At 45.3% G+C, this 21,179-nt stretch overlaps 1 protein-coding gene and 1 long non-coding RNA gene across 5 annotated transcripts in view; both read left to right on the forward strand.

Annotated features, from left to right (window-relative positions):
- Positions 1-5,699: 5,699 nt before the first annotated feature.
- On the forward strand, positions 5,700-10,393 carry LOC138065979 (uncharacterized). Its single transcript, XR_011139068.1, has 3 exons — positions 5,700-5,828; positions 5,964-6,155; positions 6,302-10,393. It is a non-coding gene; the product is annotated as an uncharacterized lncRNA (long non-coding RNA).
- A 9,967-nt stretch (positions 10,394-20,360) lies between these two features.
- ADTRP (androgen dependent TFPI regulating protein) overlaps positions 20,361-21,179 on the forward strand; it is a 36,195-nt gene continuing 35,376 nt past the window's right edge. Inside the window, exon 1 of one of the 4 annotated variants that reach the window (XM_068931853.1) lies at positions 20,361-20,956. In XM_068931853.1, the coding sequence (XP_068787954.1) occupies positions 20,804-20,956 (153 nt within the window). In that variant the 5' untranslated portion in view covers positions 20,361-20,803. The remainder of the gene's footprint in view (positions 20,957-21,179) is intronic. The other 3 variants (XM_009677972.2, XM_009677973.2, XM_009677971.2) reach the window with 3 other exon arrangements.

The raw sequence follows: 21,179 nt of genomic DNA on the forward strand, positions 1-21,179 counted from the left end.
GGATGATGAACTTCAGAATTTTTGGATGGGTCGGATGAGTGGTTTTGCAAACAAAGAAGCAAGTAAGCCAGTTGTGGCTCGTCTAGCTTGCTACTCTTCCCCTAGAGAAAATACAGTTTATCAATGTTAGAAGCAGTTAAATATGGAATTACCTGCTCCCAGACTAGTTTTCTCATCGATCTCCGATACTTGGAGATTGCTTTAGTGACTGACGCATGCATTCCTGAATTTTGCTAACAGGCACTAATGCAATTCTGATTATTCTTGTTATCCAGGTAACTGTCTTGTGGGTTGGAGGGTTTTTTTTTTTCTATTTATTTATTAAAGGTTACTAATTTTGGACCTTGGTGACTCACAGTGGTAACAAGCTTTTCAGAAAGTTTTTCCTGGCATAGGAAGTTATCCTCACCACACTCACGACACTGTACTTTTTGGAAGCCAGTGTGGAAACCCCAGATTTTTTCATTTCCCTATTAGGAGCAGTTATGTCCCTGATCCAGCACCTGTTGAGAAAGTTAGGGGGAATCTTTGCAGACTTCAACAGCCAGAGGATCAGGCCTCCAATCTGTTGGACAAGACTTGTCAAAAAAAACTTACCACAATGAGCAGCCTGGTGGTATGAGTGAGTTTTATTTGAGAAGGCAGCCAGGGCGGTAGGAAGTGGGAGTTGCCAGTTTCTCTTGAAGGACTGGAGTCTTCTCTTCTTACCTTTAGCAGCGACAGCTAGCACTGAGGTATTGCAGTTTATGACCTTGGACCGATTTTGGATAATCTCGCCTCGGATTACAGATTTGTTTATCCCAATTGTTACAATACTTAATTATTGATTAAAAGTGCAGCTTTAACAGCCTTAAATAAATGTATTTGCTCAGGTGGATAACTGAAAAATCCTATTAATCATGAGAAAAATAGGCATGATCCATCTGGCTTGTGCCAGTTTATGCTCTCCTTTTCTTTATTGTCCCTTTCTGAGATTGGATAATCAAGTTGATTTCTTTTTTTTTTTTCCAGTTAAGTTTCACTGGTGGATTCAATTGTAAATGCTGAAACAGGGAGGGGCAGAGCTGTGTATGAAAAACAGCTGTTGACAGCAGAATTTTTTAAAATATGAGACACATTCTCTGCATTTCTTTTCCTATCGTTGCCCAATTTGTGGCAATTCACAAACACATTCCTAGGGCTGAAGATGATGGCAGTGTTAGCAGCCTCTCATTATCCTGGAGGTCACAGGAAGATGATGGCAAAGGGAGGACGTGAGGGCCCCCTGCAAAAAGATTTCTAGTGTTTTTAAGATTTCGGCCTTAACAGAAATCTGGGGTGAAATTTAGTTTGAGAACATTACTTTAAACGAATGTTTTGGCAAAGGTACTGTGCATATTATCATTTCTACCATATACATTTGTTTGCCATGTCAGGTTGTTTTCAGGCTTTTTCCACAAACATAGGCTGTGCCAAAACATGAAATTCTCAATTAACTATGCTGTCTATCGTGTAAGCAATCCAAGTCCAAAACGCACTAGTATCGTTCTCCTTAACCCTATAAAATGCTTCAGAAAGTTTGAATTCACGTGTTTCAGATTAGCTCGCGCCCTCGATGGGCTTGGGCTGCGATACACTGGTATTGCACACAAAATACTGCCTTCTGTGCGATGCCACGCAGCCTCGAACTGCGAGTGGACAAAACAGCAGCGATCCACATGCTGCAAACGAGACAGGAGTTTGCAGTAAAAGCCAGGCACAGACTTCCCGTTCCTCCGCTGGGCCCGGCAGATGCTAACTAAAGGCAAAACTGGGCGGCACTAAAAGCCTTCGCCCCAGCGAGAGGCCGGGGCACCCAGGAGAAGGATGCTGCTCAGCTCAGCTCCATGAAAACGCAGCTCGCCCTGCCTGCACGATGCAGAGGAAGCATCACAGCCACACTTTAAAAAAAAAAAAACACACTTTTTACCCCAACCCACACATGCCCCAGGAGCATCGGGCTGTCTGAATCTTTTTCCGAGGCCTTATGCCGCGCTTTCAGTATTCCCCCCTGCTCTCTCCTTCGCCGCTTAATTGATTTGGCTTCCCACGCTGAGGTGGCTGCGTGTTGTACTGGCTCTCGCCTACTGACTTATTTCGATTTCTTTAATCGGGCCCTTGCGTCTGTCCGATTCACTGAGTCGGTTTCTAATTCTCAGTTCCACTCCGTTAGCTACCAACGTTACATGGTCAAGGCTGTTCTGCTCTTGCAGGTTCAACCTGCCCTTGACATTTTTACTAGCTCTGCCCGACTCCGCGGGCTGCAACGGGGAGCAACACCACGAGGTGATGCCAGGTGCAAGCAGTTGCAGTGCTGGTACAGGCAGACAGACCAGACCGCAGCCGGACAACACCTAGGAGGCAATGCGGATAGGCAGCAGCAGATATCAGTTTGTGATGCTGTGATTTCGAAGAAAGATGGCTCCCTTATAATAGTTATCTGGTATAAATTCATTTGTATATCAAGGGATATCGCTGAAAACTAGAGCTGTAGATCTTTGGATCAAACCCAGAAGTGAATAAGTAATTCATAGGGAATCCTATAATCTATTCCTTCACGCTTGGCTCTTTGTCTATTCGCAAAACGTCCACCGGCAGATCTCAACTTTTAGACATGTGTTGTCTGACATTATTCATCAAATACCTTTATCTGCATAATTTTAGTCTGTGAGCAGACTCTGCAAGGATTTAATATTCAAAATGCAAGCTGTGTTAATTAGCCTTGATTGAACACAAAAATCAGCCTGTGTCTTGCCGTATTTGAACGATTAACTCCAGGTCTGGGGGAAAAACGCTTATGTTGATTAGGAACAGTGAATTTGCTTTTTTGACTATTCTTCAACAATTTAGTCAAAAAAAATGTTTTTTTATTCCACATCATCCTCACCAGTAAATCCATCTGCAGAAAATAAACAAGAAGGTGGATGTATTCCAGTAGGTTCTTCTAGAAACTGGAATTTATTTTTACAAAAGTTTTCTGCAATGCTTGCTGACCTCTGATTTTTCAGACAAATAATGAATCCATGCTGATGAACAGTGGACAATTTGTTGACATGAAAAGATAACAGGCTTGAGAACGATTTTCTGCTTCCCACCATGTCTTTCTTGCGTAGGATTAGATCACTGGATATGCGAGACTGCAGACGTTGCGGGGGGGGGGTGCTTCCATTTAACTATTTTCAGAGGAATATCTTGAAATCTTTCTTTTTCCTTCTCAGATAAAAAGTCTTTAGAACTACATTGTCACTTTGGTGCCAGTAATGAGATAAAAAAATGAAGGGTTTCTTGTGTTTTTTATCCTGAGGAAGAATATCAGAGGCTATCTGATATTCTTAGTTCCCTTTGTGTCCTCTTACGGCAGATATTCTCTTCATCCTCCGACATCGCTGTCCTTTTCTACACCTGAAAGCCCAGAGCCAAGGAAGAATATGCCAGAAAAAAGAAAAACAAGTACTAGATTGCAGTACAAATATCCTACTACTAGCAAAGTTTTTTTGATCAACTGTATTATGATGCTACAGTCAAAAATGACAAATCACCTACATATGAGGGACCGCTAAAGTAGTGAGTATCCAGTGAGGTAAAACCGCCGCAGGGAGAACGCAAGTCCTCTTGGAAAACACAGTCCCAACAAAATCAGAAAAGCACAAAAACATGCCAACTTTCACTGCATTTTGTTTTAGAGAAAACAGCAAAAATTAAATGATATCAGTACCAAAAAAAGGCATCTTTGAGTATTTTACAATTTCAGTGTGCTCAAATAAAATCATTTAACTTTTAATTTCAAAGTGACCTTTGCTTCAGTTTTCACAGTTACATTTCCTGTCTATAACCACAAGAAAAACAGCCGTATGGAAATGCTTCAGTTACTCTGAAGCACACTGGGAAGAGGGTTTGGGGCCTTTTTAAAAAAATTATCATTATTTTAGTCTAAAAGCTGCAACTGGGGGGCGTTATTCTGAGTCAGCATGAAAACACATCTGAAAATAAATAAGTACATAAATAAATAACACTGCCCAAAACCTCTCTCCTCTGCCTGGCTCTAGCTGCGACAGCAAGGGGAGGGTTGCTCAGACGCTGCATGCATTAAAGCTCTTTCCTTCTCCTAGCAGACAAGGTCTAAGGGGGTTTTGGCTTTCACAGCTTCCGCCCAAAGGAGAAGCTCCAGCTCTGACTGGTGGTGACCGAGTGACCCCGGAGCTGGGACTGGTGTGATACAAAGGGAGAGCAAGAAGGGTGATGAGCATGCATGAGAGCTGAGGGCAAACTGGCAGCTGCCTCTGGGACAGGGCAAAAGCGTTTTACCCAGGTTTCTGCAGGAGGGACTTCCCCGGCAGCTATTTGTTACTGTTTCTGACTGAGGAAGCAGGACTTGGGGAAACACAGCAAATCGATAGACGATGCTGAGAAATACCCGACTCTCCACCTCCAATTTCTGCTTCGGATGGGGAAACTAGCTGACGCCTCCTTCTGCTCTTCAAAACACTTGCAAAACGCACGCGTGCACACACACACACACTCACACACATATTCATGCACCCAGAAGGGACAGGGCAAGAGGAACGAGTCTATTTTCACACATATGAAGTCTATATTTGTGTTATGAGAGAAGCAAGGCAAATTCAAGCAGGATGTAAATGGGCACAGCGGTATCTGTTTACACTGCAGGGGATTTTTGGTAGCTCTGAGGGGAATCCCAGTCCCGAAGTGAGCCTTGTCTTATAAACAGGAGTTGCCTTATAGCGAGGAGCACCTCTCATGGGAACGTGCAAGAAAGGGGGAGCTGCACCGCTCCCCAGGAGCGGGAGATGCCTGGGAAACCCAGGGAGGTGGAGGAGAAAAGGGGATCAGCTCCGTCTTCAGGTTTCCTAATAAATACCTCATCCATGAAGCACGTCCGAGGACATGCAGGCTGTGGTCTCCTGCATAGAATAGGCATTTTGGGAGCCCCTGGTGACACAGTAAGGTGTGCTGAACGGCCTGTCTCAAGTCTGTTCCTAGTCTCATAGCAATACACCTATACACCCTGTTCATGACAGCTTTCCTTTACTTAGCAAAATATAGGGATAATAAGGATAGCATGTCTGAGCTGGGTCCCATGGATGGGACCCCGGGCTTGCACCACAGCATAGTGCTGAAGGATGGCATCCAAGGTAACTCACTTTTAGGGTGACAAACCTCAAACCAGCAATTCTGCACCCCAGAAACGCAAGGGGGCTCTGCACAGCGGGGCTGGCCGCCCCACACAGACCAACGCAGGTGAGCTCTTGGGGCAGAGTGGGTTTCTGCTTTCACCCCCGTGCAGCGTCGAGCATATGGGGGGCCTGACCGCGGTGGGGGGCCCCCAGCACATCTGAAGCCAAAGCAGCACTGAGCGAAGGCCGGGAGCTTGCAAACGCGAGAATCTCTCGCGCCACTTTCCCATCCTAACTGCAGGCAGTCCGTAAAGAGGAAGGGCTGTCCCGCACCCGAAGCGGCCGGACGGCCGAGCTCCCCAGCGCTGCGCGAGCCCGGCGGCTGCCGAAGCCGCAGGGCTGGCAGAGCCGAGGGACGGCGCCACGTGACCGACCGCCTGCGCCCACTCACCACAACACAGCTGGCTAGATTTATTTTTAGACCCGCTGCGACGGGGTCCCTTTAAATTTTACGGGCTTTTGTCAGTTTGCATCACAGAGCTTAACGCTGTTTAGAGGGAGCGTATTATTTTTGGCCTGCGACTCGTAAGACGCACTCAGAAGCCTTTTCACCCAGGCCATGGAGAGGCCTCTATTTTCACAGCACCAGCTTACTGCTAAAGCACTAATCACCAGGTACGGCGAGTGGCTTCATAGATTTGCAAATAAGGAGTAAGCTATCAAATAGCTTCCTGAGGCTCTACGCCACACAAATCCCATTGCCTTTAATGAGGGCTTACGCTGCTAAATAATAATATCTTTTATACACAGGCGGACGCTCCGCATACTGCCTTTCATCGGCAGGCTCGCGGCGCGCCGGCTGATTGACGCCGATATACAAGCCACACGGGGTTCCCGCGACGTAAGGCGGCTAAACCTAGCGAGCAGGCGAGCGGGGAGGTCTCCCCGGGGCTCCCCGTCGGGGGCGATCCTCTGGGAGCCGAAGCCCTGGGACCGGCGACGGTAATTGCTCAGCTCCGCTCTTCGGGAAGGCGCCGGGAACGAGGAGCTGCGGGGGCGTCGCGAGGGAGGGCGAAGCGGCGGGGGACTTGTAAGCGTTGCAGGGAAAAGAGGGGAAGGCAGTTTGTTTTTAAACTGTATTCCCAAAGGTGCCTGGCCTCCGAAAATACGCGTGCCTCGTACCTCGCTGCTGTCGGCGTCTGGGTGGGCTGCGCCCACGACGTTGCTGGCTCGGTGGTGGCCCTGCCCAGCTGGGAGGGAGGAAGAGGAGGAGGAGGAACATCCCCAGCCTCAACCGCAGCAAGAGCAGCTACGTAGCACCGTGGTTCCCCGGCCGGGACTTGGCCGCGGGAGTGTGTCAGCAGCCCTCCTCCTGCCCTCCGCGGTCATGAGTGCGTCGGCTCACAGGTCGCCCAGACCTCGTCGCAGCGGGTCGGCCAGCAGACCGCAGACCACGCGGCGCTTCAGGGTGAGAGAAAAGAGGGGAGAAGGAGGAAAAAAAAACACCCACCCCAAACAAACAAACTAACCCTTTCTTAAGCCACTTCTACAGCACTATATCTCTAAGCTCGCCACCCCCTATGTGTGGCGATGGGGACAGATTCACCAGATGATGTGCAGACAGTCGAGCTCTGCAGCCGTCACCTGCCTTAGAAGGCTGAGGGGAGGGAAGGGGGGAAAAAAACAAAGCGCCAAGGATATGGCTCTGCCGCACCAAGCCCAAATGCTGAACAGCCCCATTATCTCGGTTGTTGGCTTTCTTCAGTTTATGCACATTCAAGAACGAGTATTTTAGAACTGCAGGAATATCCAAATCATGACATATGTGTGAAAATGAAAGGAATGCAAATGCAGTTTTTTTTTTTTTATTGGGTCTGGGGATTCTCCTCTACTCTAAATAAAAATAGAAAAGCATTAAAAAAAAAAAAGCATATAGCTTGCATTACGCAGGTTGAAATAAAAATAACGCGTTTGCTATTTTGCACTGGGGAATTCCAAGTTCTTCCTTCCTCGGTGAGGATCAGCCCAATGGTATTAGCGGTCTCTAAGGCACAGCTGGAGCTCTGGAGGCCTGGGCAAAGGACAGGGCATCATCAGGTTGTCTCCGAAATAGACTCGGCTGCAGAGGCATTGCCTCCTCACCCCCCTTACATGACAAGTCGGGAGCCTTGACTAATCCTATCCAGCCCAATTTTTCTTAACCGAGAGCTGCAGTGCAATTTGTCCGGAAGGGGCAAAGAGAAGGCAGGAGGGAGGACACGACAGAGACTGAAAACAAATGAGGTTGGGAGGAACAAGAAGCTGTATCAAAACAGGAACAATCTCTCAAGAAATGATGGCTTGGAGAGATTCCAGGCAGACAGAGTCTTCAAATTTCTTATTTCTTGAAAAAGAAAATAAAAGGGGAAGCCCTGCCTAGCTCTTGCAGTTTTAAAGATCACTTTCCCAATGTGGCAGCTGCAGTAATTGGCTTCACTGACTGTACCGTCCCCTGGAATGGGCGGTTAATGAAATATTGTGAGAGCACATCCAAATCACAACTCCTTTCAATATATTTTTAAACACGAAACTGTCATTTGAGCATACCGAATTCGAACCCTATCATTAGCCACATACAGCACGGTGAGATCAAACCCACAAAACATAAACAACTGGCTTCCCCCCATCCCGGGGTGGGGGCAAACATTGCAGCACAGTTTCCGCTATTGAAAGGGCTCAGACAGCGGCACCTCAGCAATACACGGGGGCAGGAAGTGAGCACAAGTGGGTGCAAAAGGCCAAGCACGCGCTGGGGACGGGGCGGCATCACCCTACATCGCCAGCCATGGCGGCGGGAGGCTGCAGGTGAGGTCGCAGCTCCACCACACACCTCCGTAACACGGCAAGTTGCATCACCTCACCCTTCCTCAGTCTCCCCACTGCACATGGGGAGTGAAATAGTACATTTAGCTCTTGGAGGGAAGCTGGTAAGGAGCCCTTGAGAAAGGCTCACACAGCTACCCTAGAAGGAGATGGATGAACACGGGCTTAGATGGTTGGTTCTTTGCCCTGAGCAAAAGTTTCCATTTTTTTCATCTGCTGAAGACACTCTCCTACTTCATAAGTCAATTTTGGCCCAGTCCAGAATCTTCACCATGAGGCACATCATCCTGTGGGACTTCTGGATAGCTCCCTCACTTAAAAATATATTACATACAATTATCACCATAGCTTAATAGGGAATGTATGCTTTCCAAAATAAATATGGTGGGCTAGTGAGCTTCCTATGACTTTCAAAGGCAGCCTACCAAAACATAGATAGAAGACAAAGGTGAAAAGCAGGTCTATTTTCTGCTTGCTTTCCTCCAGAAGAAACCTAAGTTTGTCCTCAATGGAAGATTCCATCAGGATTGGAAGACAGATGGGATTACACTGGGAAAACAAAGCCTCATTCATCAGGGGGAAGAAGGAAAAAAAGGAAAAAAAGTGACTTATTAAGACAGAGGAAGAATACAATTACTGCTAGCTGCTACTTCACTTCAAGAGTTGGAAGACCAGAAGGGAAGCGAGCTCGATTTGCCTCTGAGGGCACACAGACCAGAGTAGGTCCCAAGGAGCAGCACCAGGAGGGCTTCCCAAGGGGTGCAGAGGAGAAGCAATAAACACCTTAGCCCAGAGTGAGCATGTGCACAGGCTGCCACTGCAGGATCACCTGATCTCAGATGGGTCATGACACTCCGGGGAGATCTAGAGACTTGCTGCTGCTGGCCTCACGGCAGCTCTCCCTATGCACGTCACCTGCGCTCTACGTCACAGACACGGTGTCCTGCGTCCCCAAGGAGCCCAGAACCCTTCTGCTGATGTTTCACTTGAATATAAGGTTGTTGTGCTGTGCCTCTCTACTCCTTCACAGGAAGGAACCAGCATCTGAAGCTTTTTGCACTCCTACACCCAAAGAAGCTGACCGGGGAAAAATAGCAAGGTGAGAGAAAAAGAGATGGTCTGCTTATGATCGCCCACAAAATTTTAACACAGTACTCTGCGCTAGTGATGGGCAGACACCCATTTGTAAAGAACATGTTACGCGCTAGTGGAGAAAGACTTAAATCAGTTGCCTGCACTGGTTTCCTTGAGGCAAGCCATGTCTGAAAGACTTACATAACACCAAAAAGCAAAACCACCCAAGAAAGGACAAGACATCACATTGTTTCCATTTAACAAACATAAAGCATCTGTAGTTTTCAAAACCATCAAAACCAGCAGTTACCACACCTTCAGATAAATTTGTTTTTGCTGACTACATATGCATGTGGTTGAGTTCTGGCTGTTAGAACATGAGAAGTGGGAGAAGGAAAAAAAAAGAGAGGAGGGGAAAGGCCCCCAAAACCAAGAAATGTCACCTCTGAAGGCAAGTGCTTTTTTGAGCGCTCAGACCCTGCTGTGCTATTGCAATGCCTGCTCAGCCAGCCCAGGGGGATGATGCAGACCTCTTCTAGCTCACCGTGACCTGGATTGGCTCCAGGAGTCTCCAACTCACAGGTGCCAGAGGGTAACAGGAGATTTCAGCCCAAGTCCAGTCCCACCCTGATGTCTTCTGGGAGTGGTCCCCTCCACTCGATAGCTCCAACGTGCAGCCTGAAGCATCCCCAGAGAAGGACTTTGGGCATGAAAGACCAGGCTTGGCTGGAGCTGTACCCCTGGCACAGGGGAGGGAGAGAGGGAAGAGGGAAAAAATGGCGGAGGAACAAGGGATGTTAGTGTATTCCACCTGAAGGATGCAACTCTGCTAACATGAGCACATTTAATTAATGCATCTCCTCAACAAGAAGGAACCTACAGCCTCTGTTGGGAGTTTCAGCTAGTTCAGGGGGAACCAAAATTCAGCAAGGGCAGCTGCAACCCCAGTCCTAGTGCATTGCTCTTCTGCTCATTCTGAGCGTCTTCTTCATAGTTTAAACTACTTACTAAAGTTACCTAGAGCCTCATGTTTGGGGATGCAGATAATGGGTATGGTACCTCCTGTGATTTTCATTAATGTGTAAGAGCTACTGGTTACATTTGCAAATAGGAAGCAGCACACTGGAAGTGTACTGGATTTACCCAAGCTTTCAATTTTCTCCCCTTTAGAAGGAGATTTAATCATGGACTAAGCAATCTACAGGTTAAATGTGACACCTGACTCTAGAGAATGATTAACACCATGGTTTCATATAGAAGTACAATTCAGAGAGACCCCTTATTCTATTATAAAGCTGTTCTGACAGAAATGAAACAAGCTATGGATGGATATTCAGCATGTGGTCATGATCACATGTGTGTATATAGGATATATATATATATATATATATATATTATATATATATATGAATCTAGAACACAGAATTCCCCTCCCTATTTCACCAAAGCATTTTTTGTTTCTAAGCAAACAACTTTAGCGCATATCCTCCTTTAAACGGGTAATAACCCAAACGTAACAAAGCCACACAGAACTACTCCTGACAAAGCCACCTATTTCCACGGACCTTCTTAGACCTTTGAAGAGCAGCACAGTTTGAGAAGTTCTGCTCCAGCTTCCTGGAGACTGTTTGCCGTTTTCTTTTTCCATTCCTTTATGCCTCTTTTCCCCTACATACTTTCCTCCTGTAGTTCTTAGGATATTTTTCATTCCTTGATTTCATTTTTTTGCCTGCCAAACTTCTCTCCATGACCTAAATGGAAAGCTAACTACTGAGGCTCATTGAAAGTGAAGGTGAACTCACTGAGACCCAATTACACAGAAGAGAGGGCTTTTTTCTCCACTACAGAAATACACTTCAATCATTTTATTATTTTTTAAAGTCCGTATACGTACAACAATCACACAGCTCATTTCAGATTTGCTGCAGCAAACCCAGAACTCATAATTTAAAGATGTCCCAACTACTGCAACATCAAGTGAGTTCAAAGAGCTCATTTTAATACATTTTTCTCTCTCATGCTTTCACATGACATTTCTGGCATTATTTTGTATATTATCTATATATATCTTATATATTATCTATTTATCTAGAATAAAAGATGAAAATGTAAGATATTCAATTTGCTGTTGATGGTACATATTTAGAGTCACTGTATATTGAAGTGCAAGGCTCCTGTTGCAGGCCTATATAAAGGCTTTTGCTCTCAAAGCTTGCCTGCTTCTTCCAACTCTATGAGGCTTTCTAATGAAAGCTACTACTTTACACTCCGGTGAGGCTGAGTAAACTTTACAATGCTTCTGTGAGTCTAACATAACAATGAACTCCGTGGAGTCACTAGTGAACCACCAAAGCTAATTTTTGTGGGAGAAACACATTTGGGCTTTTAATGCCATGAGGCTTGGCTATTTTATTAACTGATTACTATAGGTTATTGAAAACATTGTCTCTGTTAAGCGAAGCCCTTGCATGCCATGGCTTTTTCTGGTTTTGGGAGCCAGCTTCTGTCTCATAAGGCCAGATCCTAGTTTTGGTGCAAATCTGATCTGCTCAGTATTTTGGGCATTCATTTCATCCTGTTCAGAAATAACTCCTCTGCAACTGGCTTCCAGCAGGGCGATCAAAGCTGCATTAGTAAATCCCTTTGCCAGCCTCAGGTCCTAAGACTGCAAGTTGTCCTGGGCAGGGGCACCAATTTTCCTCTTCTGCAGAAGAAGACCTCTCCTACTGACTTTTCCTCTGCTCGTAGCAGCCACTGCCTACTCGCTCCAGTCCTTGCTGCTTACACTGGTCACATCCTGGCCCTATGTGCGTGCATGCGGGTGTGTACACACACTATCCCACTGCATTTCCTGGCTTCCACTGGAAGGAGACTCAGGCATGCAACAGGAGAAAAATTCAACAGCAAGCTTCATCCGGACAGACAGGGGAGCGGGGCTGTGGGGTGCACCACAGTTTATACCTCCCACACAGTACAGATGTAGCCCAGGTGGCTCACAGAGGCTTTATTGCTGCACTGATGGAGAAGCTTGAAAGAATGCAGCTTTGGACAGTCTGGAAATCATTATCCCATGGCGCCGTCTTTGGAGTAGCTATTCTGCTACAAGGCTTTCTGAAAACGTGTGTAGCCCAACTTTTATATTTGAACAACTTAAATATAGCTTTATTTGAAAATATCTGCCAGAGATGCATAGATTGCTCTTTGAGAGGAGCGTGCATTTGCTAAAACTAAGAAACCTTTTCGGAAAGTGAAAAGGATTCTGTCAGAAGACGTTACTAGGAGATCTATAAAGAACCAGACGTCCAACGTCATTCAGTACAGGCCTTCACTGTGCAGTGCAGTCAGCTATATTCATGCATGCTACTTGGCCTTCACAAGCTGTGTGCTTTACATGTCAATACAAAGAAAGAGAGAGGAAAAAAAAGACAGCCAAACAAAACAAAACCAAATCAGTTCAAAGCATCCTCAGCATGTGCTGCAGTCATGTGCCACGCCTTGTCTACAGCTAGGGGGACTGAACCAGACGTTTTTGGCAGAGAGCCATTTCATCCAGTCACTGAGATTATCAGCAAAGCCTTTTCTTCTAGTAAACCATCAGCTTTCTTCAGTTCTTACACCAAACTGGCTAGCAGATCACAAAGTTTACAGCCTTTTTTTTAATTAGAAAAGTATATTTTTCTGTTTCCCATCCACATACAAAGCAAAACTTCTTTCCCCTCAAAGTTTCCTAAAGTAACGTTGGCTTTTCAACTTAGACGTTTACAACCCAATGGAGATGACAAAGAGAGAAGAAGAGAGCAAAATAAGCGAAACTGGGAATGAGCATCTTTTTCATGTAGCGTTTTCTGTCCCACCCATTCCAGTGTGAACTTTAGGTACCTCCCTTTAATTAATCACTTTTGCTATTTGATTATTCACTAATTTCATTAATTACTATAGACCCCCCAGATTCTCCACTGCTTTGTAGCTGGTTTCATTATGAAGCATGCATAAAATACCGTCATCTTTCGGAACACTAAGTCCCCTTACGTTACCTACCACTTTCTCCTCACTCCCAGAGGTTGAAGCCATGGTGACTTGAACCAGGTTGCTTTATTCCACAAAGAGCGCACATTTAGCCAAAAAGCACAGAAGCACCTTGGTTCATGTTTATTGCATGATCCCGTCTGCAGACATGAGGAAAGAAACAGATTGTGCTTATGTGCCCTTACACAAACAAAAACTTCCGTCATTGAAGCTAATGGAATAACACCCAAACGAAAACCCAGAGCCCAGGTGAGCTCCTAGCTTTTAGCATCAGTGCAGGATCACCTACTCTTTCACTATGCTTTCTGCATACATGCTGGGCTGAGCTGTAGGGGTTAATTTACCACCCACCACACAGTTTTGTGAAGAAGGAAGGGATCAAAGACTAGTTCAACAGCATGAAGCTGTCACTAATGACACAGAGCCCAGTATTTCCTCTTGGCAGCCCGGGATGCAGGGAGAAGTGGCACTGACAACTCATTAGGTGGCACCAGCACACCTCTCTAAGCTGCGCTGGCATGGCTGAAGTTAGCGCTCCCAAGCACAGGGCAGTTTTCCTGCAGCATAAGCTTCAATTTTAGCATCTTGGCAAAATTCCAGCTTGGCGTATAGGAGGCAGCTACTGATGATATCCAGGGAGTGGCCTCCATGGTACCCAGGAAAATCTCATCGAGTCCTGCGGTCCTTTGCATTTCTTTTCCACTCTTGCCTATTTCCCCCCATACTTTCCTACCTTGATCACCAACATCAAAAGGAGTCACCCCTAGTGAGACTCCCCCTCACAGCCAGCTGCAGAACTGAATGCCAGGGTGGGTGGGTGTGGGCATGCACCTGCACACACCTGTGCAGTGACATCATTGTCAGGCACAATCGGGAACTCCAAGAATCCCGCTTCTTCACAAACATCTTTTTCTTTTCACCAACTTCCTTTGGTATTAGAACGAGAATCACTACGCAACCCGTCCAGAAGCTCAGGTTGCCTTCTTCAAAGGAAGAGTGATGACACTCTCCTTGTAAAGAGTCTTGAAACGTGCAAAGGGAAGGACGTACTGCAGGTCACTGCTAAGCATTATGGTAAAAGAAGGGAACAAGAGTTCCTGATGGAAACATGCAGGCAACTCTGTCCTCCAAGCTGCAGATGGACTCAAGCTCACTGTCAAATACAAGCATTTGCTTAGCTGCATGAACAGTAAGCAGTCAAGTTAGCGGATAATCAGAATCTTAATTTTGGCACTGGACGGCTTCTTTTCCACCCTACTTTTGGAAAGTAAGAATGCAAGGCAAAAGTGTTTGAAGCAAGAGGCAAGCAAACACTGCCTCCTTCTAGCAGCTGATTCAAAAACTATAAAGATGTGCTAACTACCTATGCTTTGACTAAGAAGCTGAAGCATGTGAGCAAGAAAGTTCAGATTGTTCAAATGCTGTCCAACAGTTAGCGTTAATGAAACACAGCATATTTGCAGAGGACAAGGAAAAGGACGGGGTCAGTAAAAGAGTTTTGTAGCAAATTGCCTTATTCCAAATCCAAATTCCTCAGTAATGTATCCCCTTATCTGACCAACAAAATGAGGTGCTGCAAAAGCTGGACACACTTCCCTTCAGCCCTGAAAATAGCTGTAAAGAAAGGAAACATGCCAACGCTCTTCATATAATGAAACAGAAAATTGCAAAAAGAAACTGAAGGTGAATTTTGTCAGGAAGGGTAGAAAAATTTTTTTTTCCCCCCTCACCTTCTTTCCCTCAGTGCATTTCTACTTAGAATGACTTTCAGAAGTTATAGAAGACAACTTGTCAAGTAAACAACTATAAACAGAGTGCTTTGTGAAAAACCACCATTAAATCATCCCAACACATGAGATCATGACATGCTACGTTAAGTAAGTGGAGATGGTCGCTATGCGACAGCAGGCACAGAAGTAAACCATAGCTGTATCAGGAAGACACAGTGTTCCTTCTAGCCAATCTCTTCCTACAGAGGATACACTGAAGCTGTGTCCTAGGACATCACGTACTATGGAGAGCAGGGCTAGGAAGTGAAAAAGAAGGTGCTCTCTTAATTCCAAGTCTATCACCTATGTCATTATTATGGCATACACCAATTCCAAATATGTGCTATATGCTAGTTAGGATATTGTATTACTTAACAGATATTTGAATAATGTATGTTTTACTACAGTATTTTGAGGAGGTAGGAAAAGGAAAAGCCACCCAGACAGGAAGATCTGTGCAAGTCAAAAACTACAATGACGAGGTTTGTAGCCAAGAATTAAAAGGAAGCTGGGAGGAAGCGGCCCAAGCCCAACACCTATATGTGGGGGTCAGTCCTGGGCAATGGGGATATGAAGAAGCGGAAGGCCAATTCAGTCCAGGAAGTGGGGAACGATAGGCAAAGAGATGAAACATTCCTACTCTATCTTCAATGAAGAAGCAAGAAAATTCAGGGTTCCTCCCAGGGGGAAGGGACCTGGTAAGAGAGAACAATCTGCTGACTCTTCACACAAGCTGGAATACTTATGCATTGCTAACTAAAGGACAACAACTAAGACACTAAGATACTGTTGGAACCCCAAACAGCAGCTCCTGCAGGATTTGCTCTTTTATTTGAAAACAAGGAGACAAAGAGCAGCATTTGTTTGATAAACTGGGCAGTTACCTGTATACAGTGCCCCATTAGAGGTGATTGCTAAGGCCGAAGATGAGCCCCACACAGAGGTCTGCAAACTGCACCTAAGCTTGCACGTCCCTCCAGTTAACCCATATCCCAGTAAGGGACAGCAAGCAGCCAAGTTCTCATTACAGAAGTAGAGTCCAGAGCTGCAGTCCATAAGCTGCATCAGACCCCATTGATCTCTTATATGAGGACCATGGCAATGGCACGACTACTGTGAAAGATGGGTAGGAGACCCACATTCTGTTCCACTGCTAGGCAGGAAGTCTGACCAATCCACTGACTCCAACTTTGTGATGTTGTTAACCTTGCACTGTCAGCACTGATAAACATTGCAATCTGTGTTTTACCCTTGCCTTCAATAGGCTAAGGAATCTGCTTCATTCTTCAGTTTCTGGTAATGAGTAGAAACTGGATGTGGGTTTGATGTACAAAGGATATCTAGGACACGAGAGCCTAGTACATGCCATGCTCTGGCCTCCTCCAGCATCTAGCAGAGTCTGGGGGATCCTCGGGGTTGCAGTGTATGTTTTGCAACCTGACGCTGGTGATAGGCAGCAAACAAGCACTTCTTCAGCCTCTCTTGCAGAATTATGCCTTTTCCTCAAGGGTGCTTTATATTGAGGTATTACTTGGGACCTCAGGAGAACTATCATTAATTTTGTGTTTCCCCAGAGAATTCCAGTGTGACCTTGGACTTAACTGCTTTGGGTCTCCATTCTCCATGCACACTTTGGGGATAAGTAGTGTCTTCATCTGCTCAGTATTTGCCACAACTTTACATACTAAAGGCCATGACAGATTCAGGTACTATAGTAATATGGGCTATAGATGTACATAGCAGCATGGCTCTTTATTTTGCTTTGCAGTATCCATTTGCAACCAGTTCTGCCCCTTTAGGTAAATTTCCACCTACTCTATATGAGTTCAGCAATCAGTGACCTGGTGTGGTCAGCGTTGAATGATTCTCCATAGTCTTGCAAGCTGAGTAGTTATTTATGCTTATGCATAGGTCACTGAAAATCAAGAATACCCTATAAAAGATCTGCTGATCTTCTGAATGGCTTGTAAAAAAACACAGATGTCTTCACTGAAGACTAGCAGCTTACCAAGTTTCATCATCTGTTACCTGAAACTCTTATTCCATTGGTTTAGCAATGCGTTCTCTACATCCAGTCATAAACCTTTATGAAACTCTCAACAAAAGACTATTGGATTCTACCTTAGAAGTCGCTGAATTTGCAATGAAGAAACCTCATGCAAGTTATACTGCATTTTGAGATACAATATGCTATCTAATCTATATGTCTGTTACTGTCCATAATGTTTGCTTTGGTCTATTTACAAGACCACTTGGAACATTCCAGATCCTGCTTTCAAGGAATGTTAGCCTTTACACAAGCCAGGTTATAATGACAATAAATTAAAAATAAATAATGAAATCCTAGCATAAGATAACAGAAGTGCACTAAGGACAGAAACAAGCATCAGAAAACTGAAAGAAAAACCTACTTACCCAACTCCTCAGGTTTTCTTCATCCTAGAAAAAACATCTGACTCAGAGAAGACCCATTTGTATAACAGTCCCTTGTTCATAGGTTGTATCCAGAAAAGAAAACCAGACACAAAAAACAGGTTTTTGCATTTATGCCCCAAAACCCTTTTGCGGGACTTGCTTGGATTTGAATCCCTTCCTCCCACCTTTGCTTAATTGCTAACACCTGTCAGCAGTGTCCTGGCTTGCCCTCTCTTGTTTTATCATCACCGCATACAGCCCTGAGAAAAAGCAAAACTTGCCAGTGCAGAAAGACTGAAGAATATTTGAAAGGTGCGTAACTAGTTTTAAACAAATCATCAGCCCATGAAGAAGAAAGAATATCCTTTTTCTACCACCTGGGGCAGCTTCCAGGTCTCAGGGCAGAGCCTCTTCTGTTCAATACACCTCACATGCCATTTGAATATATAGTCATACAGTCACATAGTCAGGATTAACACATATAGCTCATTTTTTATACTCGCTAGAGACAAGCCGAGATGGTAGCCAAGCACTATAGGTTAACAATGAGCTTATGAGGGACTGCTCAGTAGCCTGGAAATACCATGACAATCACTGAAGACACACAACCACTTTGCAAACAGGCACAATAATGTAAGATATTACCAGCCTGGACTGTTTGCTGTCACCCCTGCATCTTATTAATAACATGAGTGATTCAAGCCCATTTCAGCACAAAGTCAGAAAAATTGACTTAACTCACTACCCTCAAAGAGGGCATAGGCAGAGGACATTTTGTGGATATAAGGTATTTTACAGCTCCAATTACTTGTTACTATGCCTCAGCTGAACTGCATTAGTGGATCAAATGGGAGCTCCTATCCTAGCTCCTTGCAGTACAAAGTCAGCTATCCCTGCTTAAATCAGATGAGCCCCTGAAGAGGACTGGGAGTACCTACAGAGCACATTCACGTGGCTCAGCTGCAGGGGAGCAGCAGATTTGAGCTAAGGTGCAGTACGAAGCAGATGGAGAATGGTAGCTCCTTAAACCATCTTGTGAGATCTGCAGCAGCACATCTGTCTGTGCCCCGATGTGCTCCCTCCTTCTTCCTCCTCTCTGCCTCCTAGTGAAAAGTTTTGGTCTGAATTTGCTTTTCCACTGAATCTTGCATAGATGTTCACACAAATGGAAACATGGTAGAAAACACCGCTTTTCCAGTGCATTTGCTTGCTGCGCCACACTGGCAGTGAAATAAAGTCTCCGTGAGTGTGGGGTGTTAGACTTCAGATGCTATCTGGCACTCATTCTTTCTCTGCAATTTTTCTACCTCTGCACTTCATCTCCTAGCTTGGCTGAAGGATATGCATCTTGCTTCTTGTGTATGGGAAAATAAAGCAGATGGTCTCAGTCTGTGGGACAGGTGTCCACATCAGAAAACTGTCACCATACTTGACACCTTCTCAGCCATACTGTCCAAGATTCCCCAGAAGAGAAAAAAGGTACCTTGCCATTTTACATATATTTACATTCATTTGCATAAATTCAGGCACCTACTAAGCAGACGCACTTGCCTTCCCATTTTAAAAGTTGCGCTGCAGCAAAACCTTCAAAAAGACTGGTGTGAAGGTAACTTGTTAAGTGCTGAGTGCCTGATGTCTTTGAGATGCAAATCAATAATAAAAAAGGCCCTTCCATGCCATATCTCTGTTCTTGTTCCTGCCTTTTGTCACAGGGATCAGTCTTAAACAAGGTTGAACAGAGGAAGCAGTTCATTCCAGCACTGCCCCCTCTCCCCAAAATGTCTGTAAATGCAATTGAGAACTATTTTGTGCTGGATTTCTTAGGGAAAGACTAGCGACACTATCAGAGTCCAAAACAACATGTTCCCATCTTTTTCCCTTCACTCTTTTTTTTTCTTTTCTTTTCTTTTTTTTTTTCCTGGCAAGGGGTTTTCTCCTCCAACCTCAAACAACCACAAGAGGACCTACATTTTTATTTTTCTAACTGAGGCAGAAATATTTCATTTGGATTGTGATAACTGGAACGCCTGGGGAATCTGGATTTGGGTAATCTAAATTAGAGGAGAAGTCAATGAAACACAGGAGGATATTGAAGGGCCCAAGTGCAAAGGCTGTTTCCCAACACACATGCACACTGCTGTCTGAGTTCATATGAAATCATCCCACGCAGAGCCTTAAGTCCAGCATCAAGGAAGAAAAAAAATCCGAGAAAAAGACCAAAACAAACCAAACTGCAGCAGATTGCTCAATGGTCCCTACGGGCCAGTTAGAAGGGCAAAAAAAAGAGATCACTTAATGCTCTCCGCGTGGCCAAAGCTCAGGCCTGCCCCAACAGGACAGCCTGCTCTGCAGCGAGGACAGCGTTTAGTCTCCACGTCCCGCTCTGGGAGCAGAGCCAGGGTGAAGGCACCGGCGCAGGCTCCGGCACGGCACCCGCTCCCTGCTGCGACACTCGGGTGGCAATTACGCTGACAGCACCGCAACGACGGAGCCCATGGCCCAAATAGGAAATGCTGTGTGTATTTTCCAGTGCCAATTATTGCTGCTCAGGAAGACAGGAGGGGAGGGAAAAATGAGCATTTTCCTGAGAACTTTATTGATGGCTTCATTTTAGGGTCATTTTGTGAGTATCGGTGCTTGTTTACCTTGGGCCAGACACCACAACAGCGCCACAGCACGGACGAGAGGTTGTCTGGAGCTTAGCGTCAGTAACAAAAGAAGCAGGTAGGCGAGAAGCTCTGCTGGGCGCTCGGGTTTTGTCACCGGAGGCCTTTGCCCCTTGTCTCCATCCCCTGCCAGAGGCTCAAAGTGACTCAGGCTTTGGCAGACCTACTGTGCACATTTGTTAAGGATCCCAGCTGTGCGGAGTTAAGTAAAGGAGGCAGAGCTTTCCCCACAAAAAAAAAAGTCAACATTCACAGTGTTTTTCAACCCAAAGTACCTTTGCCTACTAATCCTATCAGCTTGCTTTGCGTTTTTATAGAGTATTAACAAATCGACTCAGTTTTTCTTTCACAGACCATTAGGCTCCCCGCTTCTTCCTTTGGCACAAGGAAAATCCGTCACAAAGATTTCCCGAGCTGAGCTGGAGACATGGCTGCAGCGATAGCGACAAACAAGGCGAATGCTGCTCGTTTGCACTCACTACCCAAAGCGCGACAGGCAGTTACGTGCAACTGGCAGCAGACCTCCACCCTCCTCCGACTTTTGCAAAAAAGTTTATGTAACTCTGCAACTAATCTTCCCTAATCTTGAGCAAGGCATCTAAATCCAGGGAATAAGCCTATTCTCTTCCTTCCCCCCACCCCCCAAGTCTATCAGTACAGTAAAAAAGAAAACAAATAGAAGCAAAGTTCACAGCATTGTAATATTCAATGAGAGCAAAGTGTCCCGAGTCTGCTCGGAAGTAAACGCTCCTGCCCTGCCATTTCCCATGCACAGCAACCGAGGACCTTAAGAGAAAAGCTGCTTTTGGACTGATTATCACTTGCTCACAGCTGAAGCATGGAAATCTCCACTCTCACTGTGTACCATTGCCTTGCTTTTGTCTGGTATTTTTTTGTCTGCTATTCAATCACAATTGTAAGAACAGAAGACCAGCCATCTGAAGTGTTCCTTTACGGTGGGCAGTGGAAATATTTGACAGTTCTCAATCTGGTAAGTGAATCGTGTTGTACAGTAATACCAATATGTCTATTTGTTTGTCTGCCATCTGTGCCTCAAGACATATGCAGCTGGTGTATTTGCTGCTGTTAAACTGCTTCCTTTAACGGTTTATACCCCAAAGGAAACTAAGTAGGTATCCATGCTTGTGCTGTAAAATGTATTCACGGGTTTCATGTAGAAAGAATATTGGGTGACAAGGTGCTTGGCTTTCAAA

The sequence above is a fragment of the Struthio camelus genome, chromosome 2 (genome assembly GCF_040807025.1).
Source record: "Struthio camelus isolate bStrCam1 chromosome 2, bStrCam1.hap1, whole genome shotgun sequence".
Taxonomy (NCBI): domain Eukaryota; kingdom Metazoa; phylum Chordata; class Aves; order Struthioniformes; family Struthionidae; genus Struthio; species Struthio camelus.